This window comes from Dermatophagoides pteronyssinus, unplaced genomic scaffold (assembly GCF_027571235.1).
Source record: "Dermatophagoides pteronyssinus isolate colony J.1.1.1.1 unplaced genomic scaffold, Derpt_VIB-CSIC_2022.12 sq0007, whole genome shotgun sequence".
NCBI classification, from domain to species: domain Eukaryota; kingdom Metazoa; phylum Arthropoda; class Arachnida; order Sarcoptiformes; family Pyroglyphidae; genus Dermatophagoides; species Dermatophagoides pteronyssinus.
In genome coordinates this window covers 654741-679604 of record NW_027461531.1, presented here as the reverse complement: position 1 = coordinate 679604, position 24864 = coordinate 654741, and the positions used below count along the sequence as shown (strand labels likewise).

The window sequence follows — 24864 nt, the reverse complement described above, 5'->3', positions numbered from 1 at the left end:
CAATAATTCATAATGTCTTAAAGATTTTTCGAAAAAATTCAAACAAAAAAATTCTTTATTACAAAAACAAAATTAATAAAATATTGTAATATTAATAATAATAAAAACAATTGACGGTCAATTGATTTGGGTTTTAAGCTGTTCTAAAATCTGCGCCATAATCTGTTGCAGATTTCGAGGTTGACATTGATCCTCCAGCCAACGGATCGTACAGGAAGACAATCGGTTGAAGTTGCCAACATTAACTGAATCATCAAAAGATAAGAAAAGGCTATCACATAAAGTTTTGAATATTTCAAATTTCATTTCGTCTGAAATCATTGAATTTCCATTATTAGCATTATAATTCATCAGATTTGGCGAAATCTGTGATGATGATTGTTGTCTTTGTTGCGAAGTTTGCTGTTGTTGTTGTTGTTGTTGTTGCTGCTGCTGATTATGTTGATGCTGAATAACCATTTGTTCATAATTATTTTTCATTATCTCCAATCCAAGTACTTCTTTCCGCAATATTTGAAGTTCCTTTTCCCGTTTATGTTTTTGTTGTTGTAATGTTTGAATATATTCGATACTTCTTTGAAGAATAGCTGCTTTGCTTAGCTTATATGAGGAAACAGCATCTTGTTGTGTACAGGTAGGCACCAGCAATTGAAGATCTTCATAACCTTTTTTGATTGCATCACGACGTTTTTGTTCCGCTTGGGTATGTGCTTCACGGCGACGTTCCTTATAGCTATTGTTGCTCGATTTTTGATCACTATCATCATCATCGCTGGTGTCCATGGATGTTAGGTCGTTTGGATTGTTGTTTGTTATAGACATTTCATGTGTATAGAATTCTATAGCAATTCAAATTGAATGTGAATTCATTTTCAATCGACACCTTTTTTGACTGATACAATTCGAATGTAAAGATAGTTTTTCATAGTTTTAAAGCTGGCGATATATTGAGATTTTTATTTTGTTGTCACCAATATTAGCAACAACAAGAATGACAACATCCCGAGTTGATACTATATACGCATTCCACCCAGCAGATAAAAAAGATTTAATGGAGTTTTAGCAGCGAAAAAAAAGCAAACGCATCATCATCATCAACAACTACATGATCGCGCTTATCAACATTGCCATTGATACACAATGATGATCATAGCAATGATCAAAACTCTATTAATCAAAACTTTTGTCGATTTTGGTTGTAATTCAAAATCTTCATTGGAACCAATGAAAACAGCAGCTGATGTGATTCAGATATGCATTAAGATGCATTGCACTTTCTCAGTTTACTAAGTTGTTGTTTGTTCGATTGATTGGAATGTTGATTTATTTTTTTACTTCAATTATTTTCAAACAAAATGAGCTAATATGTCTTATGATGGCAAAAACCCGATAATTGTCATGTACGACATTTAATATCTCATATTTCAATGCTTGTTTTTTGTTTATTTATTTGTTTACCAAAAAAATGGCTAAATCAAACAAAACCTTGGTTTTGGTAACGAAAGCAAAACATGATCATAATCTATAGAATTTAGACAATAATTTAGTTGTCCAACGGAGATTGTTATGATTTGAATATTTGATTTGAATTAATGATAACATCGAATGTAATCAATTAGTGATTGAATTATGCGCATCAAATCCTAAACAACAAGGCAGTGGTATACTATAGTGGTGAACATCTAAAATATTATCGAAAATATCATTCGATCTTAAGGATAGTTCAATTATAGTTTCAATTTGAAGTTTTTCTATTTGAGGCAATAAATAAAGTCCATAGGCTAGAACATTTAATATATTCATTCGGATATTTGCGTTACATATTCAAAGTCGTCACTAAAATGTAATCAATTTCAATCTTTTACTTTTGTTTCTATTTCTAGGCTAAATATTTAAACATATTTTTTCTTTCATTTTCTTTTGTTCATTTTCTTTTTAGCGTGATTATTCGATAAGAATAAACACATTTAATAACATAAAATTAAATTAAATTAAGTCGTCATTAATATTGGTATCAATTACTTCAACAATAGATTTCTCGTATTCTCACAGAATGCGATTCATAATTTTAACAATTGTTGCCGTTTGCATTGGTTTAAATCGTAAGCATACGATTTTCTCATTTTCAAAGTTCTATTTTTTTTAAAATAAATCTTTCTATAGAAACCAATGCATTTCGTTCCAATGATGCCTGTAACGCTTGTCAAAAATGGTCAAATTTCATCTCGAATCTCACCCACAATATGAATGACGAATTATATGATTCAATGAGTAAATTATGTTCAGATTATAGCGAACTACCAAAACAAAGTTTTGTATGTAACCATTAGAAATGATAATTTACTATAGTATTATATATAATGATCCCTTTTATTGCATTTGTATGATGGTCAGTGTAACAAAACTGTGCATGCATTCGTTGATTTTTTAAATCAACGATGGGTAAGTAGTTTATGACTGTTTTGGGTTGAACATTTAGCCGATTCATTTGATTTCCAGAATAAGGATAAAATTTGCTACGATATCAAAGCTTGCAAAGATTCTCTTGATGATGGTGTGCGAGAATTCGATGATTTTTTTGTTAATGATGATGTTGATTGCAAATTTTGCATCTATGTCAATGAAAAAATCAAAGAATTAATGACTGGTTCGGCCACAGAAATGGAACTAAAAGTACATTTCGAAGACGCTTGTCATTATCTCAAAAGTTTTGAACAAGAGGTTTGTATGAAATTTTCATATTCGATAATTCTAGTTAATGATTCTCATTTATTCTAACCAGTGTCTTAGCATGGTCGATGAATATATCGATATGTTATTCCAATATATGAAAGAAGATTTCGTTCCTGGAAATCTTTGCAAATCGTTACGCGTTTGTCCAAAGATGACTGGCCCATTGAAAAAAGAAAACTCTATCCGATTGCCATCCGCTTCTGATATGATCAATATAATGCCAGTAAACATGTCGTTAGCTTATCCAAAAGAAACAATTGGTCGTGAAACACCAACTTGCATGATATGCAAAAAAATTGTCAAAATCATTCAACGACAGCTGCAAGACAATGCAACCGATGAGCAGATTATCAATGTCTTGACCGAAGTTTGTGAACTATTCCCTCAAAAAGATCGTGCTAATTGTCAAAAGGTTGTCACTGATTATGCCAATCAGTTGATACAGATTTTGTCACAAGATATCGATTCCGATACTGCATGTTTATTAGCCGGTCTTTGTGGTAATCAAAATTTAAATGATTATCTTAACGGAGCTCTCATTAATGAACAACATCGATTGAATGGAAATGCCCTATGCACAGAATGTGAATTAATTGCTCATTTTATTCAGAACGAAATCTACGATTATCAAACCGAAGAGCAAATCGAAAACTTTATCAAAAATCATCTTTGTGATAAAATGTCGTTTGTCATTACTAAAAGTAATTGTCAGGCATTTGTCGATCAATATGGACCGATCATAATGCAAACGATTGCACAGGATATTTTCAATCCGGATATGTTATGTTTCAAAGAATTAAAATTATGCAAAAGAGCTAAAATTCATGTAATTACACCATTATCGCATGATCGATGTCAGATTTGTAAAGAAGTTGTCAAAGATTTGGCCGATGGATCGTATAATGATCTTGATATTGATCGTATCATTCAACGAGGTTGTTCACGTTTGCCACAATCACATCAAGTAGATGTAAGTTAAAACTTATATTTTCTCTAATTTTACATGGCAATCATTCGATTTCATTTATATCGCAGTGTGCACTTTTAATAAAAACATTCGCTCCATATTTCCTGGACATGTTAGATCGTTATGATAATCCGGAAAAAATATGCGAGGTAATTCTTTCGATAGATATCAATTATAAGCTTACTGAAAATTACCTTTTTTAAATAGTCGGTCGACATTTGTTTAACACCGGGCAAAATTCATATGCTCGGTGGTCATAAATGCACATATGGTCCATCATATTGGTGCCATAGTGTTACACATGCTAATTCCTGTAATGTAAGTCTCGTATTATTTTATTTTTTCAAAAAAAAATCATAACATTTTTTTTATTTTTTCACATTTCATCAAATCTTTTGTTAATCCTAAAAATTTAGGCCTTCAAATATTGCCATCAAAAGGTTTGGAATTCAGACAATAATTAAATATGAGTTGTGTGTACAATGGCCACAAAAAAAAATTCATCTTTGTTGCATCATTTTTCAATATCATAAAATTGATAACAATCAAATTTATAATGCACAATATATTTTTAATTTAGAAAATAAAAAGATCAATCGCTTTTGATATAAATTAATCATTGTTTTTTTTTGCTTTATCTTTATTTGATTCAATTGAGTTGGGCACGAATTTCCTTGTGCAGATGACATAAAAGATCAACATAGCTAAGGCCTTCGAGTTTACTGTTGAGAAAAAAGAATAAAATTATTTAAAATTTGAATTCCATAATATTTCATTTCGTTTACCTATCACCGGCCTGCCTGGTTATGATTTTTTGATCTTCATATAGAAAACTACGGAAAACTGATTCGGTTTTATCAATTCCTTGTCTTATGATAAATATTTTGTATGAACATTTTCGTTCGGTTTCCATCTTTTTGATTAAACGATGCATAAATTGGGATTCACCTGTCAAAAGATTTGGCAATGGCTAAACAAAAAAAAATAGCTCAGTGAAATATGTCATTGCTTTATGATAATCCAACTTACCAATTCTGTTTTGATTTTTGTAGCCGAATCGACATTGGGACCGAAAACACCATTTAAAAATTTAACATTATTGCAACCATTTGTTGTTATGTAAATCATTACATAAAAGCCATTTTCAAGCACATATGATAAGGCAGCTGATGTGAGTTTATAGGCCGAACAACGAATTTGTGAATATTTTAAGGTATCGGTCTCGGATTCACTTTCATACTAGAGTAAAAAGCGTATTATAGACATTGAAATTATTTATAACAAATTTAAACAAACCTCTATTTTATAAAGTTTTGGATATAAAAATACTTGACTCAACGATATGAAAGATCCCAACATTTTAAGTTGGGCATAGGCTTTATCATCTGGATTTGTTTCCGGACCACCATCAATGGCATCACATTTCAATAGACCACATATATACATGGGAAGTATTTTCAGTGCTTCGGGCAAAATTAGTTGACCAAGCGATGTACCGGGTTGTGAACAATGTTTACGATATGCAGTTAATATGTTTATAACACGACCAACAATGGCTTCTTTGGTTTGTTGAATCGTTTTATCTCCGTTTCGAAGTGGATTGACAGCTGTAAAAAGAACGATAATTATGGTCAAACAAAATCATTATCAATGAATACAAACCCATTCGAGCCAAAATATTTATGATTGAATCACAACAAGCATTACGATAAAGATCGCTAATTTGTGTACAAGATGCTAATGCAATATTATGAATACGAACACGCCGTTGTCCAGATAATGATGTATATAATATTGCTGACTAGAATTTTACACAATCAGTAAAAACATTGAAAAAGAAATTTAAATAAACTAACCTGAATAACAACGTGCTCATCTTCGGTCAATTTATCATCATATTTAAATTCTACAGCTATGTTTGTCGTCGTATTGATAGCCGCACATTCAACATCACTTGGAGAACGTGAATAAAAATAACCATAATAATCATTGGGTCGAATACCGGTCGATGTTCGAACTGTGTAATCAAAGAAAAAAATAACACAAATTCAAATATAAAAATAAGATACAAACTTTTTAGAACGCATTCGAATGCAAATGACGAATAAAGTGAATATTTTAGATCTTTTAAAAATGTATCAGAAAAATCATTGTAAAATTTGTAAATGGATCCAGTTCCGCTTAATCGGACCAATTCGCCTAATGTAGCAACGTCCAAAAATCCATTCGGGGGAGGGAAAAGAAATAATTCGACGCCGGTTGCATAATCGGTGACACATTTTTGGCCAAGTTCGATATAGTATTTATTCGTCAATGGGCTAAGGATTGTTTTCTCTTTATCACTGCCCATAAGTTTACGTAATTCATCAACAGTATTTGTCCATTTTTGTTTCAAACGACCAGGTGTATCAGAATCGCTACCATACGTTGGCAATGTACTATGAAATAGATAAATTTTTCCACACGGTATCGTATCATTGGGAGAAGATTGTTGATCGCCACTACCAGTATTCACAACTTTATTAACAATATTCTTATTAATCCAGTTGTTCACATCAACTTGTGTGCTCATCAATGCGGCCTCAATTACAGGTCCTAAAATTGTCTGCATGTCCATTTGTTCATTATCGTATAATTGTGGTAATCGTTCAAAAAATTTTTCAATTTTATCCATATGGATCAATGGATCAACCAAGAAAGTGTTGAGTGGAGCGAATGGTGTTGTTAGGTCACAAATGACATGAGCATGGCCATTATTCACAATATCATAGATCTGTATTTTTGAATTGTACGTAATAAAGCCAAACATGGGTGGCATTGATTCCGGATATCCTAAATCATGAGGAAAATTTTTAATAATTTCAACTAAATTTGCAGCCAATATGTTTAATATTGGTTTAGATGCTTCAGTCAATTCACAAGCAAAAATCAAATGTGGACGACGATTATTCTGCACACCGTTATGGCAATATTCCTCTGTGGCTAGAAATTCATACGATCCAAGACATAATTCAGGTCGTTGCTGTCGGTCTAATCGATGTCCATTGTGATCGAGATTGGCAAAATAAGTTTGCGGAACTTCGGTCACATGATGACAAAGAGAACATTGAAATCGACGACCGCCATCGATAAAACGATTATAAGGATTCATATATGCTTTACAACGATTACAGCGTACAATTTCGCTTGGACTGATAGGCACATAAATTTTCCTATCGACTTCTTGATCATCAAATGGTTTGATCAAAACACCGAATGGAATGTCAGTGGTTTTTATAATATCATCCGATATAGGCACCTGATAGATGGTCGGTCGCATAAATAACGGACTGGCACAGCCACCGTCTTGTATGATTTGATTCTCATTTTCCATTATAGTAGTGACCAATGGAGGAACACTAGCCGGAACTGTTGTCGTGAACAGCACTGGACTATTTGTCTCGTATTTTACTTTATCTTCAAGAATCACTTGTACAACACTAGGCATAGCATCTGGATCAAGTTTATTTTGAGCTTGCTGTGGTTGTTGATTGAATGGACTGGTATTTGGACTCATCGATCCATAGCCAGTAGGACTTGAAGGTGTAGTGCCGTATCGATTGGTTGGCATACCGTATGGAGAACTATATTGATGATTGACAGGAGTCATTGATTGTTGCTGACCACCCATTTGCGGCGGTGGTGGCGGATATGAATTCTGTTGCTGATACATATTTTGCGAAGGTTGTGGATAATTTGGTGGTAGATTTCCGTTTTGTTGCTGTTGGCCATCATAAGCGTTATTGCTTTGATAGCCAGTCGCAGTTGATGTAAGCGGCAAAGAAGGGACAACTGGTTGTTGTTGTTGTTGTTGATTGGTTGTTTTGATCGGATTCTGATTCCAATTTCCAGAAACATTAGCAGCAGGTATTGGTGGTGGTGGTGGTGGTGGCTGTTGCCGAAATTCTTGTTGCTGTGATGGTTGATTATTGTAGTTGAATGAATTTGGAGCCAATGTGGGTTGCTGTTGTATCTGAGAATTTGAATATAAAGGACCACTATTTGACGTGGGATATTGATTAGCATAAGATGAAGATGATGACAATGTAACATTCTGGCCATTCTGAAAATTGGATTTTAATGAATCATTTTGTTGCGATGGTTGACGATTATTCAATGATAGATTTGACATTTGATTGGTAAGCGCTCCATCTTGATCACTTGATTGTGATTTGGATACCATTTCATTCATTTGAGGAGGTGGTGGAGGTCCTGAAGTTGAATTATCAGTAAATTGCTGCTGTTGATATTGTTGATAATATGGTTGATTTGGAGATATTGGTTGTTGATGTTGGGTCCATTGCGGTTGAGGATAATTCATCATCATTGGATTTGTCTGTCGAACTTGTGGATCCATTTTGATTTGTTTTTTTCTAATTCACAAATATTTGTAGCTTGATGAAATTTCGAAATAATAAAAAAAAATCAAACAAGAATATTTTTCATTGATAAAAGAATAATTTTTTTTTGTTATTTGATAAAACACTGTAAATGCCGACGTGGAAAAACATACAAACAAATAACAAAATGCCAGTGTGAGACTTTTGAACAAGTTTGTCTGTAATTTAATAACTTAAAGCCAATAAGGACTCTTTTCTCTTCACCGAGAAATATTTCAGTAAATATGACGTGTTATATTGATTGAAAAATTTTTTCGGAAATCCAAATTTTTCGGATCATTCATTGAGGTCGTTAGCGTGGCAATTTTCTAAAACTTGACGTATTCATACTGTCATCAGCTGAATTAATTGGCAAGCTAAAACTATTCAAAGCAGTAAAAAAAAATCTTTCGTGAATGCCACGTATCTTTTGTGTTGTCACGGCTTAATCTGATTGTCATAAAGTCAATAAAAATAATTTTTGTTTATCATTTTTTTATTCAAAAAATATTGATTTGGTCAGCAAATTAAAGAACAATTTCCTTTATTCCCTCAAAAAATGAAGACTCAATTCGGTCATGGTACTCATATGCTAGTCTGTTGCTGTCATATCCTCGTATTATCAATAATTTGTCGGCTCAGTTTGGCCGTTGAATTGACATTCGAACTACCCGATAATGCAAAGCAATGTTTCCACGAAGATATTCGTCAAGGAATAGAGTCTACAGTTGAATTTCAAGTGGTCACCGGAGGTAAATACGATGTTGATATGAAATTAACCGGGCCACGTGGTGAAGTTTTATACGAAGGCCATAAAAAACAATTCGATACTTTTAAATGGACACCGGCACAAACTGGAACTTATACAATTTGTTTCAGCAATGAATTCTCAACATTCAGTCATAAATTGATTTATTTTGATTTTCAAGTTGGTGAAGAAGCACCTTTACCCGGTATGCAACACGTATCTGTTATGACAAGAGTAAGCATTTAATATCCACTTTTGCCTATGTAAACATTTTCATTCATATTTTTTCAGATTGAACAATCAGCTGCAAATATTCATGAAAATCTCAACACCATTATGGATCACCAGAAACATTACAGGCTTAATGAGGCTAAAGGTCGTAAACGTGCCGAAGAATTAAATACTCGAGTGATGACTTGGTCGTTGTTTGAAACATGTGTCGTACTTATCATCGGTGTTGGACAAGTGATGATTTTGAAGAATTTTTTCACCGAACGACGCTCAGCGATAGCCGCAACATAATCCGTTCAATATATCACAATTATTGCCTGAATAGTTTTTTTTATACATGCAAAATTTAATATTAATCATATCTTCATACATTTATTGTAATTGTAAATACAATATTTTTTTTAAACACCTGAACATATATACAATGGATTAATATATTATATAAACAAATTTTAATCGATATTATTTTTGAGAAATTCAATTGATTTTATGGTATCATAAATGAATTTTTTGTCGGGTAAGATCGATGCTACGGTATGTCGTATACGAGGTTCTTCATCATACAATTCCGTACGGGATATGATTTGAATACTGATCGTACGGAACAATAACTTTTGCGACAATAATTGCCTATAGCAACAAGGATTTTCTTGATATAAATGAGCCAATTCTTCGACGGATTTATCTAATAGTATTTCGCATTGATCATGAAAAGCGACTACCCAAACAGAATCGGACCAGTCGGCAATCTCCATGCTGAGTATCATGCGCCATTTAAATTCGTTGAATGTAAAATTACAATGAATACAATAGTTTATATTATTTTCATCGGATAATTTTTTTGAACAACAAGGGCATGATTTGTAGAAATGATTTTCTGGGCGATTTAGACTTTTAATTTTACAGCGAATGTTCGAATATAGTATTTTTTCAAGCCTGATCTTCTGAACAAAATGGCCGATAAAAGTGAATTGAATTGGCCTATTGATTTTTTGATCTGTAGATGGGCAAAGCGATAAAAACTGTTGCTGTTCTTGTTGGCTCAAAGCTTGATACCAATTCTTCAACAAATCAGTTTCAGGTAAATCAGGTTCAATCAAAGGTAAAGCGAATGTAGAAAGCATTTTGCCTTGATTTTCAATTACAACAGCACCTCTGACAGCGATTACTTGACCAGGTATTCCATTAAAATTTTTCGCATGATCTTCATGCAAAATAAGAATTGTTTTAGTTTTTGAATCATCAACAATGGTCAACTTTCGTTTGTGTACAAATTTCTGGTAACGTGGTTGATACGCGGTTCTTGTATTATCTACTGAATGAATTATTGCAATTACATCGATCACAGAACGTTTATCTAGATTGGCTATAGTTGCAAGTTTCACAAATTTATAACGGATTTTTGGTGGTTTTAGACCAGGTTCTAATGGACATGGATGAATAAAACTGGATTTATTTAAAGAGATATCGTAATCATTGTGAATATTATTAAATTTTTCGTTTGAAGAAAATCTAACTGTTCCTTTTCCAACGAAATAGCATTTATTATTTTGGATAAGATTGTAATAACGATTACATTCTTCGTTGAAACAAGTGATGCGTATCTCACCGCTTTGATCATGAACATCAAAATGAAATATTCGTCCATTGGCGAATGAACGAAGTGATGACTTATTCATTACCCAAGCACGTATTATCCAAGTACGATAAAACGGTGTTAGTACATTAATTGGACAAATCAATTGTGGATCGATTAAGAAATTCAATGATGAATCTTGACTGACAGAATTAGGCTTCACAATAGCAATATTGCTCGAATCTGATTTTGTCGGTAATCCAGAAACTTTAGGTATGGTAGATAAACTTTTCGAATCAGAAGTATCATCCAATTCTTGTGATTCTCTTGAACTTTTAACTAATCTCCGATTAACATTATTGCCATTTTTGATGATAGATAAATTTTCGATCAATAATATCAAAGCATCGTCGTTTTTCGCTGCCAACTGATATTTTTCGATGCGTATGACAGTAAATGGTACGAGCAATTCTTGATGGAATCGTTCGTTCAGTTCATCGTTTATGACGATACAATGCTTCCAAACGATACGACCATCGTATAGGGCTAGACGAATTTTTTTACTTGATGACATTTCTCTGCTGCATAATATTTGCAATACTGGTTGAAAAGTTTCATTACGATTTTCCAGGATGATGTTTAGAATACCCCAACTCAAATATACGTTGTTTTCTGACATTTTCGGTTGTTATTCACTCAAATTCGAAATTAAAATGCGGAAGCAACAAGCAAAAAACCATAATTTGTATTATTAGTAAAATTCTGGAAACTTTTCGTAACTATTTTTCAAATGGCTTCTTTGTTCCCAGAAAAATTTCCATGTGGAAAATAAGAATTAGTTGATTTATAAATTGTTTATTCCATGTCTAAAGAGAAGATAATAGCGAATGGCATCAAGAATGTCCTGCATCCAGCGTTTGTCAGAACACCAACTCAAGTGTCTCCATCCGTACCAGGTAAGGTATCGCTGATACCATCACGTTTACCTCCTTTGCCAACAGTTCGAGATCTAGTCAGAATTTACCGTGTTCGAGCACGTCGAAGTTTGTCACAGAATTTTCTATTGAATAAAAATATCAATGAAAAAATAGTCACATCTGCTGGAATTCAAAATGGAGATCATGTGCTTGAAATCGGTCCTGGGCCTGGTAATATTACACGTCAAATTTTAGAACGTGGACCACAACAGCTGTTTGTATTAGAAAAAGATCGTCGTTTTCTACCAATGCTCGAGGTATTTGAATATCGATAATAATAGAATACTAATAATAAATTCATTGTCTGAAACTTCATCAAAACAAAAAGATGTTGGCCGATGCTACATATCCCGAACAGATGAAAATCATTGTTGGTGATGTGATGGATTATACGTTCGACAATCTATTTCCAGAACATTTACGAAAGGAATGGCACGAAGAATCGCCAGCCATACGGATAATCGGCAATTTGCCTTTTAATGTATCTACACCATTAATAATCAGATGGCTAAGACTGATGTCTGATCATTCGGGTTTTTATCGGATGGGCCGTATTCCACTTACGTTAACGTTTCAACGTGAAGTTGCCGAACGAATGATCGCTCCTGTAATGGATCATCAACGTAGTCGTCTGTCTATAATGTGTCAACATTTATGTAATGTTAAAATTCGTTTTACCATAAAGGGAAAAAGTTTTGTTCCGGCACCAAATGTGGATGTAGCTGTAGTCAAATTTATACCATTGATAGAACCGAAAATCTCCTTACCGTTTAATGTGGTGGAAAAATTTGTACGACATTTGTTCATTTACCGTAACAAACAAATACATAAATGTTTAAAAACATTGTTTCCAAAGGATATGCATGACTTGAACGAAGAATTATTTATAAAATCCGCTATCGAACGTGATTTAAGGCCAACAATGTTGTCCATTGATGAAATCGGTGCAATGTGTCATGTATACAATGAATTCTGTACAGAAAACCCAGGACTATTTGAATTTAATCATCAAGCTAAAAAAACACTTTCAGTAAACCAATTTTTAAATCAACAAGCCACTTGGATAAATGAAGATTAATTAGAATATTTTTTTTAATCGCATCAAATGATAAATTGTAATAATAGTAATAATAATAATTTCGTTACTTGAAAAATTGATCTAATTTTTTAGTTTTTTTCATGTCCATCAATTAAAAAACAATTAAATTAAAATAAAGAAAAAAATTAATTTCTATGTATTCACCACTTTTTTACATCGATATTTGAAAACAAGACAGACATGAATGCCGAGGGAAAAAATTGAATAAAACAAAACGAAAAAAAAAAATTAGACCAGTGAAACATTAATGATGTTGGTTGCATTTAAACGGATATTGTTTTGATAACGAAAAGAAAAAATTCGAACGAAATGATATTGGAATGATTGGATTATTCGTTCTTCGTATTGTTCTTTTTAGTTTTCAATTTTGATTCATTGTTTATGTTATCATTCAAAATGATTTTATGTTTTCAAAGCTATTATCAACGATTCGATCATGAATAATAATTGCATGTGTCAACTATTTGATGAAATTTAGGTGAAAAACGACTAGTAATGTGAGTCTTGATGTAAGAAAGAAAAAATTTGTTACAATTTTATCTGTCATCATGTTGAAAACATCCATCTTTTTGAATGGGCAATGAAACTAAAGATTGATAACAAAAAGTTTGTAATGGTGGTGATGTGGGAGGTTTAAATTGATACTGATAACAGAAAAAATAATAGTAATGAAGATGATGATAATACAACTTTTCTGAGAAAAATTTGTTTAAAAATGACATCTGATTTGTGTGTCGTACAAACATTCGATTAAGATCATTGTATTCAGATGTTGTTTTGGCTTATTATCTGATTAATTATTAGATGATAAGAATTTCAAACAGTAAAATCGTTATCACCACCATAAGTGGCAACAACATTCTGATCGACAAGATCAATATTGGTAAAATCATTATCACAGTCATGGAAAGCATCTAATGTTTGAAATTGTTCAGTATCATCAATGAGGAGATCATCATTGAATACGCCACTAGTACCACAATCACCACCACTATTAACGCCATGAACATTTCCACCGTTATTGTTAATTATTCCATTCGTTTCTTTATTCATTAATGATGGTGATGAACAATCATCAATACTATTTCCATTTGTAGGCAATGAACCACCGCCAACACCAGGTTGAACGCTTGAAACAATCAAATCTTGACCACTTTGAATGACATCTTGATCGTTGTTAGACAATAGGTCATCCAATGTTGATTGCAATATATCGTCATTAATCTGAACCAGATTATTGTTAGCAAGTTGGTTATTGTTGGAAAATTTAAAATTCATATCCGTGCAAATCGGTGTAGCAGGATAAGATTTCGACATATGATTATTAGTCATCATTAGAGAATTTGATGGCTGATTTTGTTGTGGTAATTGTATATTAGGAATGAATTCATTAGTTGATTTGAAACATTCATCAGCACTACCATCAGTTATGATGGAATCAAAAGTATTGGATGCGTCAAACATGTTTGGATGTAACGGCACCGATTGTGATCGATTAAAAAGAGATTTACTTAAAAAATCATCAGTTGTAGGCATCGATAATGACGAATTTGTGAGAAAATCATCATTATTATTGTTTTTATTCACAGTCGATGAACTAGAAAACGTCGATACACCTCCATAAGGATTGGAGAAATGTCGCTGCCTTGAAGAGTTTGTCGACTGTTGTTGGGGATGATGGAAAGATGAATTGATAAACAAGTCAGAGGACAATGAGTGATGATTGTTCGGATGGTTTTTGTTTTGATTAATTGAGAATGTTGGATCAGTTTGTGTGACTACTGATGAGAAATTATGACCGACAAATGGTTGATTTAGGTCATCCGAGAGCAATTTGGATGAGGTATTGTCCGAAAAATTGAATGATGATGATGATGATGGTAAATTATTAGAATTATTCACCAATGATTGTTGACCAAAACAATTGTCACTAATAACCATAGGTGATAATGAATTACTTCGATTATAATTCATAAGGCTTGCTAATTGCGTTCGATTTGTTATTGGACCACCGGGACCTGAACTATGACGGACGCGTACCGCTTGTGCTGATACATTCCGTAAATTATTACACTGGTTTTGATTAATTCTTTGCAGGCTAGTGGTTGGTATCGGTGTCGATTGTGGTGAAATGAACGGCGATGAAGATATCGATGAAACGCCAGAATCAAAATTTTGCAACGATGCAGGAGTTTGTCGTTGACTTGCAGCACCGTATGCACTGTAAGCACTTTGTCCGCTATTATTTCGTGATCTTGGTAATGAAACCGGTGTATTTCTCGGTGATACAAACGGACTATTTGCTTCACTTGATGGTTGTGACGGACCGGCACTGATACTGACACTACCAGTTTGTATATGTTTATGTTGAGATGTAGCTGGTATGGATGTTATATTAGTACCAACATTATTATTTGAAAAGATATTCATCTCTAATGTAGAATTTTCTGGTATAGTTGGTGTATTTCGTGGAGAAATAGGCTGAAATATGAATGCATTACGGCGTGAATTGGGGCTGCACAATTGTTGTTGTGAATTATTAACCAGGTTTGATGATTGATGTTTAGGCATATACTCAGGATCTATATTGGCAGAATTAGTCAATAAATTTTGTAACAAATTTCTATTATTATTTTGCAAGGTTTGATTATTATTATTATTATTGTTGCTATAATAATGCGATGCTGATTGATTTTCCGGAACTACTTTAGCCAGATGATTCTCTAATAGGCGACGAATATGCACAATATTTTCAGAGTTTACATTTTTAATGTTTTGATTTGGTTGCTTATTCTGAGACTGTTGTTGCAGTTGAATATTATCAATAACCGGATCGGATGATATATTGTTTAGATATTCATTCAATGCTTCTGTTTCTAATTCATTTACTTTTAGATCACAAATATCAGTTGCCGTTATTGTCGATAGTTTCGGTTCCATATTATCGCTATTCGTTGTCTTTGTTTCGACATGACGTTTTTTCGATGCAAACATGACGGTAATTTCTTTTTCCACATTATCGATTTGTCGTTTATGATTTTTATCTGTTAATTTAGAATGCGACGTTATATTATTATTGTTATTGTTGTTATCTTCATAGGGTTCGCTTTTAAAAATACTATCATTGACTTTGTTATCGTTATTAACATTGATAGCATTACAATTAATTAATGCTACAGTTGTTGTTGTTGGCATTTCGTTTTTCGTACTATTCAATTGTTCATTGTGAATGAATGCAATAGTCGATGGAACATTACTGGTCATAGGGCGAAATCTGGACATTGAATCAAAATTAACTGGCTTTGATTGTATAGGTTTATATTTAAAACTTTCTATGCTATTTGATGCGTTTATTAATTGCTGTTGCTGTTGTTGATCAATCATAAAACAAGTATGTGATGGAACTGTTTGCAATGTCGATATTGGTAGTGGTTGTTGTTGTTGCTGATTTTGAGGATGTGGGCTAAGTAAAATTTTCACAGTTTTCGCATTACATACAGGCACCTAATAATTGTAAAATGATAAACAGGAAAAAAATTGTTAAACACGAAAAAATTCAACAAATTTTTATTCAATGATTACCATTTTTGGAATATTTGCTGGAACTACTTTAGTTTCGACCGCATTATTTTTTGGAGATTGTAGGGTTGTGAATGAATTTCCGTTAATTGTTGAGTGTATGATAGTACCAGTAGTATTCGCAGTGATAGTTGAGGCAGTATTATTTGTGGAAATTTTACTGCTATTGATTGCGTTAATGTTCGAATTAGTTATGATTTGTTGTTGTGTGGAAAGTGTTTCTGATGAATATTTTTTCTTATCATTCATAATTGATTTAATTTTCAATCCGATTGGACTGAGTGAAATTTTCTGGCCATTTGTAAGTTTATTGGTTGACGTTTCAGTTGAATCATTTATTGATTTTGGTTCAGTTATCGTACTATTCGATGATGGAAAACAATTTCCATTACTTGATAATACCGTATCCAAATCAGATTTTATGTTTTGCGTTTCAATTAGATATCGCGCAAAATCAATACTTGTTTTGAATTTCCGATTGAATGTTTTTTCCACCCATTCTAGTATAATATTCCATACAACATCATTGACCATGACATTGTTTTTTCTTACAGAATTTATTGATGATTCATGACATTCACCATTACCGTTTCTACTATCGTTTGATATTTCTAAGATTGGTAATTCCGGTGCGGTTACAATAATTTTTTTCCTAAGACCACTATAACAATATTTGGAATTACCACGTTGTCCTAAACGGCGAGGTTTAACTTGAGGAAATATATGTTTCATTGCTTTACCAAAATCAGCAACACACAATTTTTCGAAATGATTTGCTTCGCAATATGCTCGATATTCTTCATAAACTTCATGTTTTGGTATCGAAACGGATATATCTTCTTCAAGGTGACTTTGAATCCATGCATATGTTTGTATCACTTCCGAATCGGCTTTCTTTCCAAACGGACTATTGTTCAACGTTTTTCTATATATATCAATTGTACACATGTACATATAAATTAAATCGATCAATCAATCGATCAATCAATCAATCGATCAATTGACGATACAAAGAACGGGATGAAAAAAAATAGATAGATAAATAGAAAGGAAAAGAAATTAATTCAAACCAATGAAATTCAATTCAAAATGATGAGAAAAAGAAAAAAATAAATAAGAAAATAACAACATACTTTTTTCCATTTGAAGACGGTGTTTCATCACCAACATCATTAACACTATTGGGATGATGATTACCACCATCGGGTAATTGTAAATATAAATATAATTTCTCAATATCATTGAACTTTCCAATATCAGCCTATATGAAAGAAAAATTTGAAAAAAAATCGATCATAAATATTTAATGAGTGAAATATTCTATCAAATAATTATCTAATCAATTATCCTATATATAAATATCAGCGTTTTTTTCTAGATTTTTTTTTGCTCCCCCACTTTGAGAAGCGTTGTAAAAAATGAAAATAAAAATGTCAATACTTACAATTATGTCAGCTATTTTATTTTTCGTAGCTTCACTAAACATATTTTTCAATAGATGAAATGGTGTACGAACGGGGTAGTAAGAAGAAAATGAAAAAAAAATCGATGACAAGAAAAAAAAATGCAATTAACAAAAATTATTTATGCAATAAATATTAAGTAAAGAGGAAATATAAATGAAGAATTTGGCCAAAAAATGGAAAATTCTTTAATAGAAATCTCCCCCCACCAAAAAAACGAATAAGAAAAAGAAAACATTCTGAATAAACATTCGAAATTCCTTATTATTATTAACAATTCATGTTCTTCCTTATTCTCAATCTATCAATATAATGATCATCATCATAATAATAATAATGGGGAAGAAAACCTATGAATGTTTATATTTTGAATTTTTCTTATTCCAAAGAAAAAAAAACAAATATTTTTCAAACTAATTGCTAATTATATTCGAATGGAAAAAACAACAACAATAAAATTGTTAAAATCTAAACAGAAAATAGCATATACTTATGATAATCCTCTTATAGCAAGTAACCCGAGTACTCAATTACAACGAAACATTGATGTTTTTTTTAATACATAAGTTGTTTTATATAAATTATTGACAAATTATTTTTGGTAGTTGAAAAGATCGATTAACATCTGATAATAACATAGATCTGTTTATAAGAATTAAATACAAAACGAACCTGATATATTCTTTGAAGCTATTATTTATGATGGGTGTACCGGTTGTTGATTTCAGTTTACCATTTGAAATTCGATTGGATTGATCATCATCTTTTCGAATCGGTTTTGAATTATTATTATCACCATCGGTTAACATTTTCTTTTTCATTTCTAAATCATTATCTTTATCATTATCTTCACCATCTTCCTCTTCTTCTTTGACAACATTTAATCGGTTGGAATTGTTCACTGACGATGTTTGAATGGAATTCGTTGATGTAGTTGGTGTCGTTATAGCTAGATTATGATGACCACCAACCACCTGAATGGTGGAAGACATGGGCAAATTCTGTTGTTGTTGCGTTTTGGATTGGTTATCTAATTTGATTCTTAAAAGATTCTGTGTATTAGGCAGATGAATATAGTTTTGTTGTTGTTGTGAGCTGGCAACTAATAAATGAAGATGATGTTTAGATGATACTGTAGCTGTTGCCGTTTGAGGTGAAGTCTGCAATGGATGTAGTTGTTGTTGTTGATGCCGATGCTGCTGCTGCTGCATCAAAATAGATGATGAAGATTGAGATGTTAATGACAACATCGGTACCATTGTGGTGGTTGTTGTTGATGATGATGTCTGTTGTTTCATAAAAGGTTTCATTAATATAACATTGTTATCATTGCCATCATTATTATTTTGATTATTATACGATGATGTTGATGATGATGATGATGATGATAAAGAAGAAGTTGATTTGGACGTTGTATCGAATATCAATGTAGTCATCATTATAAATTGAAATTTTTCGATACTTTTAACATTTTAGAATTTGATTCCATATTCTGTTAAACTTAATAATACTTAATTATAAAAAATTGATTTTGAAATTTTTCAAAATTAAAAAAAAACAAAAACAAAATCATTTTTTCCATTCAAACAAAAGTAAGACATACAGACTTACACACACACAAAAGGAAGAACATTTATCTAAATTGGATAAACATTTGATCAATTGATAAAGAATATATAAGATTCAAAGAGGTAATTTAATTAATAATAATGATAATAATAACAGCAAAAGAGAAAAAAAAACAATTAAAATCAAAATTATGGATTTATTTTATCATAATCATCATCATTATTATTATTTGAATCAATACACACACACACACAACAGCAGCATCAACAATAAGTGTATGGTATAATAAAATCTAATCACATATCATCATCATCATCATGATGAACAACAGAAAAATAAAAAGAATCAAGAAAAAAAATTGATCAATAAGTGAGTGGTAGAAATATATAAGAAAATCATTTCATCTCCTGTATACATAATATTGTATACAGCAATATACAGGAGAATGAATGAGTGAAAACAAAAAGAGAGAGGTATCTCTTTTATTGGAAACTTTGGGAGATTTTTTTTTTGTTCATTTTTTTCAATGTTGATTGTGGTGTATTGTAGCTCCCATGGGCAAAAAATGAAAGAGATGTGTTTTCTGCCTATATTTGTGTGATGTGATGTATATGGATGTCTATAGACACACAATGTATGGGGGTATTTATAAAAGAAAAGAGGATCCATCCATATATAAACCAGTATACAAACCAAATTTTTTTTTTTAATTTCATCATTTTTTTTCATAATGTATTGGAGTTTTGTAATATATTCAACACAATAACGATGAATGATAATATAAAATGATCGAAAGAAAATTTCCAAGTATTTTGGAGTTGACGTGAGCCGCCCAGAAAAAGGAAAAATTTTCTGCTCAAACACTCATATACACAAAAAATACTTATTATCAAATGGCTGAATCCAGAAAAAAATAACATTCACTAACAAAAGCATATATAAATGAATTGATAATAAATACAGCTGTAGTCATTACAAAATAAATATATATAATGGCTGCATTTTATATAAAAAGTATATATTATTTTATATTCAAAGATGATTTCGTTTTTCATTTTCATCATGAGAAGTAATACGAAAAACAAAAAAGAAAAAAATATTGAATTTTTATGGAATTCCATATGGCATATATACCTTTGTCATTGAAAATGATGATGGTTCAAGTGAGGAAATGTATTATGTATTCACGTTAAAACAACAATCAATTAATTTTTGAGCGCCATATTTGAAAATTTCTTTGGATTTTTTTATTTTGGTCGCGATATTTATTTTTGTTAACTTCTGTGAATGGAACAGAAATTAAATTAGGCTTCCAATCATAAACAATAGTGATGAATAGATGGAATTTCGAATGAAATTCTTATGTTTTATTCCAAATAATTGAAAATAAATATGAATGCAAATCATTTAATTTCTTTTATCTTGATCGATAGAATGAAATTTTAATCAATATATTTTTTTGGGGAAGTTTTTTTTAGTTGCCTGAATGCAAACAATTCACAAAGGAATTACTGTTATTGTTACATGATTATTATTTGGGAGAACAAAATGGTGATGACAGCCTAGTGGTAAAAAAAATCAATAAAGGTGAAGACATACGGAACGATCAATTCAAACACCAACACCAACACTACCACCAACAATAACAATGGCCAACTCTGAGTTTGACATTCACAAATATCTTATTCGAAGTTATTCAAGGAAAAAAAATAGAAAGAAAGAATTTTTTTTACTCAAAGAATTCCGATATAAAAAATGATTGAAAACAAGACACTAATAATCATCAATGAAGGTGATGCCACCAGATGTCGACTAAAAAAGAAATTCTGGTTATATAATAATATTCCATTGGTGTGTGTGTGTGTTTAGAATCGGCATGTCAGTAAAAGATTTGATTACAAAGTTTTTTTTTTTTGGTGATTCGAATATTTTACACATCAACAGGCTTTTTTAGTCGAAATAGTTTTTTTGTGTATGATGATTTGACGCAATAAAAATATAATGTATTTTCATTGCTAACTGATCAAATAACGATTACAATTGCAGGCAGCTTTTTTAATTTATTAATTCCAGTTTTGCATTCAAGTTAAAAAAACACTAGTCATTGTGGAAATATTGTTTTGGATTATTTCGTTTTTTGAATCTTTGAATTGTTATTATTGAAAATATTCCTTGGCTCAATTATGGCTGAAACATCAACTAACCGAGCTTCCACTGCTGATGATAATAATTATGAACAATCAACGGAAACAACTTCGACGGGTATCGGTGCTGTTTTTAGGTAAAATTTGCATTAAATATTAATTTTTTTTTTTGAATATGAAATTTGATTTTTTAATTCATGTTTCCGTAGACATTTGACATCAAAACCGACAACCACTTTATTATTAACCATGCGAGTGGCCACATTAACTTTCACATTTTTATACCTGGTACCATTAACATCAATTTCACCATCAAATCTTTATCAAAAAGCATTGGTATCGAATGCTGCCATATCAGCTTTACGTCTTCATCAACGATTACCACCATTTCGTATTAGCCGTGAATATTTCTACATGCTTTTAGTAGAAGATTCGGCTCATTATCTATTTTATTCACTAATATTCATATCGAATCAACCGATTACATTGGTACTTTTACCGATTGCATTATTCTCTTTCCTACATGCATGTAGCGCTATACTTAATGTCAGTAATGTTGCCGGCATTACCGGTAAGTTTGTAATTTATTCATTTTTATGACCTTGTAACATGAAATTTATATCAGGAGCATCTAAACGCTTTCTTGAAAATATATTACAAAGTCAACGACAAATACTCTTGACCATTGCATTGGCCGAAATCACATTGATGCCGACCATTATATTTGCCATAATAGCTGGTTTGGCCAGCATATTCACTCCGTTTATGTACTATCAATTTGTTGCATTACGTTATTCGTCCCGTCGCAATCCATATAGTCAACAGGCGTTCCATTGGCTACGATTATCATTGCAACATTTCGCAATGTCACCTCGCTGTCCATCAATATTACAAACAATCATTTATCGTGGTATCGAAATTGTTTGTCGATTTGCGCCACAAATCCAGCAATGATAAACACATCCACATTCGATGATGACCGGTGACCAAAGTAAAAAAATACATTCGATTTTAAGATGAACAATCTTTTATTATTCATTAGTTGTCATAGTTGTCTCACTCAAATCTCGATCCATCATTTTTTATGTTAAACTTTGAAAACATAAGCAAAATATACATTTACTCTGGATATTTCTTATTATGCACCACAAAGAAAATTTTACAGAAATTATTACTAATAAAATTCACTGAAATTTAAAAGATTGATAAATTTTTTCAACTTTATTAGAATTATTTTTTTCTTCATATTTCTATTCATCAAATGTGACGAAAACAATATTCATTAATAAAATCAAATGAAAATTTAAATAAAGAAAAAGATGAAAATGGCAAGAAAGCCATACGGTTACACAAATGGAATGGATGCACATCGATCACTATTTTTTTTTTTGTTTGTTTACATTGAAAATGATGATAAAGAAAAACAAATGCTATTATGATGTTAGATTGTTTTTTTTGTTAATGTCGATCAATTTATATGAGTGTATGTATCTGTGTATGAAATAACTTTTTTAAAGAAAAAAAAATTCATATATAAAAATAAGAAAAACCATTGCCCGTCCAAAAGGCCAATTCTCACTCAAGACTTGGGGCTTGGTCGGATGACTGTAGAAAAGAGAAAAAAAATCAAGTAAAGAAAAATTGAACTGTGAAAAGAATTTCTGTACAAGTCCTACAAGAGTTTTGGAAATGAACAAATAAACACACATGCAATAATAATTGGAAAAGGCACAGCAATTAACATAATTAAAATGGATGACATATTAACGATATAACGCATCAGGTCCATTTCTTGTTGGAAAATTGATCGATAGATATCTTTGTTCTGCTAGCATCGAATGAGTTGAAGATGGATAGTCGTCATCAATAATGGTAGCCAAATCAAAGAAGACTACAAAACCATATTTTTGATTGTTTTTTTGCAGGTTCATTAGCCCGTAAATGATGACTTCCACGACTTTGATTGTTCGATTCCTATCAATAGACACACACAATAGAGAGGAAAAAAGATTCGATTTGATTAAAGGTAAAATTGAACTGATTTTAAAAAAACATACCAATTTTCGTTCCATTTTGGCTTTAATATCTTTAGCCAATGTGAAGAATGCTTCCTCAACATTAAAACTAGATTTGGCCGATGTCTCCATAAATTTGATATTATATTCTATCGCTAATTGTTCACCACGTTCGCGTGAAACTTGTCGCCGATCGTGTATATCGCATTTATTGCCTAAAATCATTTTTTCCACATCACTTGAAGCATGTTCCTCTATATTTCTTATCCAATTCTTAATATTATCGAATGATTTTTCATTCGTCACATCATAGACCAACATGATTCCCATAGCACCACGATAATAGGCCGTTGTGATTGTACGGAAACGTTCCTGACCAGCCGTATCCCATATCTGTAGTTTTATTTTTTTACCATCCAGTTCGATGGTACGAATTTTGAAATCAATACCTTTTTTTTGATAATAATAGTATTAGTAATTGGAGATTAACAAGATTAAAACAATAAAAAATAAATATTTTTCAAAAAAATAATACCGATTGTCGAAATGAATGTAGTATTGAATGCATCTTCACTAAAACGAAATAGTATGCATGTTTTGCCAACGCCCGAATCACCAATAAGTAATAATTTAAATAGATAATCATAGGTTTTGGCCATTATCAATCAAATTGATTTAGGTACTTATATATGAACAATGAAGAGATTATGAAAAAAAATTATCTCAAATTCAAAAAGATGTCAACAAACTGAACAGATTTTTGTTAAAAAATTGATGCGTTGTTTTCGATGTATACAAGAATCAATGGCGATACATTGAATCCTTTCAATTCACATTTAGACACATATGTGAAAAGAGGCTGATCCGTTTGGATTGGAATTCAGAAAAATAAATCTACTGTGGGTGAGTCAGATTTAAATTGGTTCGATTTCGTAAATTTCGGATGATTGACTTTTATTTGTTGATAATAATAATGCAATCAAACGATGATGATGATGATGATGATGATAAAAATGATTGATAATAAAGTGATTTTTTTTTGACTGAATTAATGTCGTTAAACAATTTTTGAAGAAAGAAAAATGAGCACCGGTAGAATCGAGATATTAAAATCGTACGTATGTGTATCAATGAAGGGAGGGGTTTATTTGTTACTGATATTTTTTTTTACCTTTTTGTTTATTTGTAAATTTTTTTGTTTTGTTTTGTTTTGGTTAGAACGCTTACATAAACAGTTGATAGAAACCAATGATTTTACAATGAGCACGTCGACGATAATCATTCATTGATGATTAGTCTGTCGTTTAAAATTACTCATGGTGATAATGTATTGCAATATGTAATG

At 31.5% G+C, this 24864-nt stretch overlaps 9 protein-coding genes across 9 annotated transcripts; 4 read left to right on the top strand and 5 right to left on the bottom strand.

The window, feature by feature from the left end:
• Window positions 1-37: 37 nt before the first annotated feature.
• On the bottom strand, window positions 38-1238 carry LOC113799417 (max-like protein X). Its single transcript, XM_027350040.2, has one exon. The coding sequence runs from the start codon at window positions 820-822 to the stop codon at window positions 118-120; it is 705 nt and encodes a 234-aa protein (XP_027205841.1). The 5' UTR covers window positions 823-1238; the 3' UTR covers window positions 38-117.
• A 414-nt stretch (window positions 1239-1652) lies between these two features.
• Sap-r (prosaposin) lies at window positions 1653-4316 on the top strand. Its single transcript, XM_027350032.2, has 9 exons — window positions 1653-1843; window positions 1940-2102; window positions 2164-2315; window positions 2395-2442; window positions 2500-2721; window positions 2783-3703; window positions 3769-3849; window positions 3908-4018; window positions 4117-4316. Exons 2-9 carry the CDS (start codon window positions 2054-2056, stop codon window positions 4162-4164), a joined length of 1632 nt encoding a protein of 543 aa, XP_027205833.1. The 5' UTR covers window positions 1653-1843; window positions 1940-2053; the 3' UTR covers window positions 4165-4316.
• On the bottom strand, window positions 4251-8301 carry Sec24CD (COPII coat complex component secretory 24CD). Its single transcript, XM_027350023.2, has 7 exons — window positions 5774-8301; window positions 5557-5717; window positions 5363-5501; window positions 4997-5307; window positions 4730-4939; window positions 4486-4670; window positions 4251-4422 (listed from the first exon to the last, which is right to left on the bottom strand). Exons 1-7 carry the CDS (start codon window positions 8094-8096, stop codon window positions 4350-4352), a joined length of 3402 nt encoding a protein of 1133 aa, XP_027205824.2. The 5' UTR covers window positions 8097-8301; the 3' UTR covers window positions 4251-4349.
• Window positions 8302-8677: 376 nt separating this feature from the next.
• p24-1 (transmembrane emp24 domain-containing protein) lies at window positions 8678-9557 on the top strand. The gene is made up of 2 exons (XM_027350041.2): window positions 8678-9100; window positions 9158-9557. Exons 1-2 carry the CDS (start codon window positions 8678-8680, stop codon window positions 9386-9388), a joined length of 654 nt encoding a protein of 217 aa, XP_027205842.1. The 3' UTR covers window positions 9389-9557.
• Window positions 9531-11468, bottom strand: LOC113799409 (replication protein A 70 kDa DNA-binding subunit-like). The gene has a single exon (XM_027350030.2). The coding sequence runs from the start codon at window positions 11350-11352 to the stop codon at window positions 9550-9552; it is 1803 nt and encodes a 600-aa protein (XP_027205831.2). The 5' UTR covers window positions 11353-11468; the 3' UTR covers window positions 9531-9549.
• Window positions 11469-11535: 67 nt separating this feature from the next.
• On the top strand, window positions 11536-12892 carry mtTFB1 (mitochondrial transcription factor B1). Its single transcript, XM_027350038.2, has 2 exons — window positions 11536-11907; window positions 11979-12892. Exons 1-2 carry the CDS (start codon window positions 11536-11538, stop codon window positions 12726-12728), a joined length of 1122 nt encoding a protein of 373 aa, XP_027205839.1. The 3' UTR covers window positions 12729-12892.
• LOC113799402 (uncharacterized) lies at window positions 12719-19291 on the bottom strand. The gene is made up of 5 exons (XM_027350020.2): window positions 18464-19291; window positions 17773-17806; window positions 17462-17589; window positions 16332-17253; window positions 12719-16253 (listed from the first exon to the last, which is right to left on the bottom strand). Exons 1-5 carry the CDS (start codon window positions 19228-19230, stop codon window positions 13566-13568), a joined length of 4539 nt encoding a protein of 1512 aa, XP_027205821.2. The 5' UTR covers window positions 19231-19291; the 3' UTR covers window positions 12719-13565.
• A 2071-nt stretch (window positions 19292-21362) lies between these two features.
• Window positions 21363-22714, top strand: Kr-h2 (transmembrane protein 33-containing Krueppel homolog 2). Its single transcript, XM_027350039.2, has 3 exons — window positions 21363-21641; window positions 21714-22075; window positions 22130-22714. Exons 1-3 carry the CDS (start codon window positions 21544-21546, stop codon window positions 22456-22458), a joined length of 789 nt encoding a protein of 262 aa, XP_027205840.1. The 5' UTR covers window positions 21363-21543; the 3' UTR covers window positions 22459-22714.
• Window positions 21711-24831, bottom strand: Rab8 (RAS oncogene family member Rab8). The gene is made up of 3 exons (XM_075820697.1): window positions 24055-24831; window positions 23562-23968; window positions 21711-23478 (listed from the first exon to the last, which is right to left on the bottom strand). Exons 1-3 carry the CDS (start codon window positions 24176-24178, stop codon window positions 23386-23388), a joined length of 624 nt encoding a protein of 207 aa, XP_075676812.1. The 5' UTR covers window positions 24179-24831; the 3' UTR covers window positions 21711-23385.
• Between the last annotated feature and the right edge of the window lie 33 nt (window positions 24832-24864).

Coding starts and splice junctions, on each gene's coding strand:
- LOC113799402 (XM_027350020.2), bottom strand. CDS start 19,230: ATGATGACTACATTGATATTCGATACAACGTCCAAATCAACTTCTTCT. Junction 17,807..18,463: donor AGCTTCAAAGAATATATCAG/GTTCGTTTTGTA, acceptor AAATATGTTTAG/TGAAGCTACGAAAAATAAAA. Junction 17,254..17,461: donor CCGTCTTCAAATGGAAAAAA/GTATGTTGTTAT, acceptor TGATATATATAG/AAAAACGTTGAACAATAGTC.
- mtTFB1 (XM_027350038.2), top strand. CDS start 11,536: ATGTCTAAAGAGAAGATAATAGCGAATGGCATCAAGAATGTCCTGCAT. Junction 11,908..11,978: donor GTTTTCTACCAATGCTCGAG/GTATTTGAATAT, acceptor CAAAACAAAAAG/ATGTTGGCCGATGCTACATA.
- Kr-h2 (XM_027350039.2), top strand. CDS start 21,544: ATGGCTGAAACATCAACTAACCGAGCTTCCACTGCTGATGATAATAAT. Junction 21,642..21,713: donor GGTATCGGTGCTGTTTTTAG/GTAAAATTTGCA, acceptor ATGTTTCCGTAG/ACATTTGACATCAAAACCGA. Junction 22,076..22,129: donor TAATGTTGCCGGCATTACCG/GTAAGTTTGTAA, acceptor AATTTATATCAG/GAGCATCTAAACGCTTTCTT.
- LOC113799417 (XM_027350040.2), bottom strand. CDS start 822: ATGTCTATAACAAACAACAATCCAAACGACCTAACATCCATGGACACC.
- Rab8 (XM_075820697.1), bottom strand. CDS start 24,178: ATGGCCAAAACCTATGATTATCTATTTAAATTATTACTTATTGGTGAT. Junction 23,969..24,054: donor TACATTCATTTCGACAATCG/GTATTATTTTTT, acceptor ATCAAAAAAAAG/GTATTGATTTCAAAATTCGT. Junction 23,479..23,561: donor CCAAAATGGAACGAAAATTG/GTATGTTTTTTT, acceptor GTCTATTGATAG/GAATCGAACAATCAAAGTCG.
- Sec24CD (XM_027350023.2), bottom strand. CDS start 8,096: ATGGATCCACAAGTTCGACAGACAAATCCAATGATGATGAATTATCCT. Junction 4,940..4,996: donor CAAAACTTTATAAAATAGAG/GTTTGTTTAAAT, acceptor TTTTTACTCTAG/TATGAAAGTGAATCCGAGAC. Junction 4,423..4,485: donor ACCAGGCAGGCCGGTGATAG/GTAAACGAAATG, acceptor TTTTCTCAACAG/TAAACTCGAAGGCCTTAGCT.
- LOC113799409 (XM_027350030.2), bottom strand. CDS start 11,352: ATGTCAGAAAACAACGTATATTTGAGTTGGGGTATTCTAAACATCATC.
- p24-1 (XM_027350041.2), top strand. CDS start 8,678: ATGAAGACTCAATTCGGTCATGGTACTCATATGCTAGTCTGTTGCTGT. Junction 9,101..9,157: donor ACGTATCTGTTATGACAAGA/GTAAGCATTTAA, acceptor ATATTTTTTCAG/ATTGAACAATCAGCTGCAAA.
- Sap-r (XM_027350032.2), top strand. CDS start 2,054: ATGCGATTCATAATTTTAACAATTGTTGCCGTTTGCATTGGTTTAAAT. Junction 2,103..2,163: donor CGTTTGCATTGGTTTAAATC/GTAAGCATACGA, acceptor ATCTTTCTATAG/AAACCAATGCATTTCGTTCC. Junction 3,850..3,907: donor ATCCGGAAAAAATATGCGAG/GTAATTCTTTCG, acceptor TTTTTTAAATAG/TCGGTCGACATTTGTTTAAC.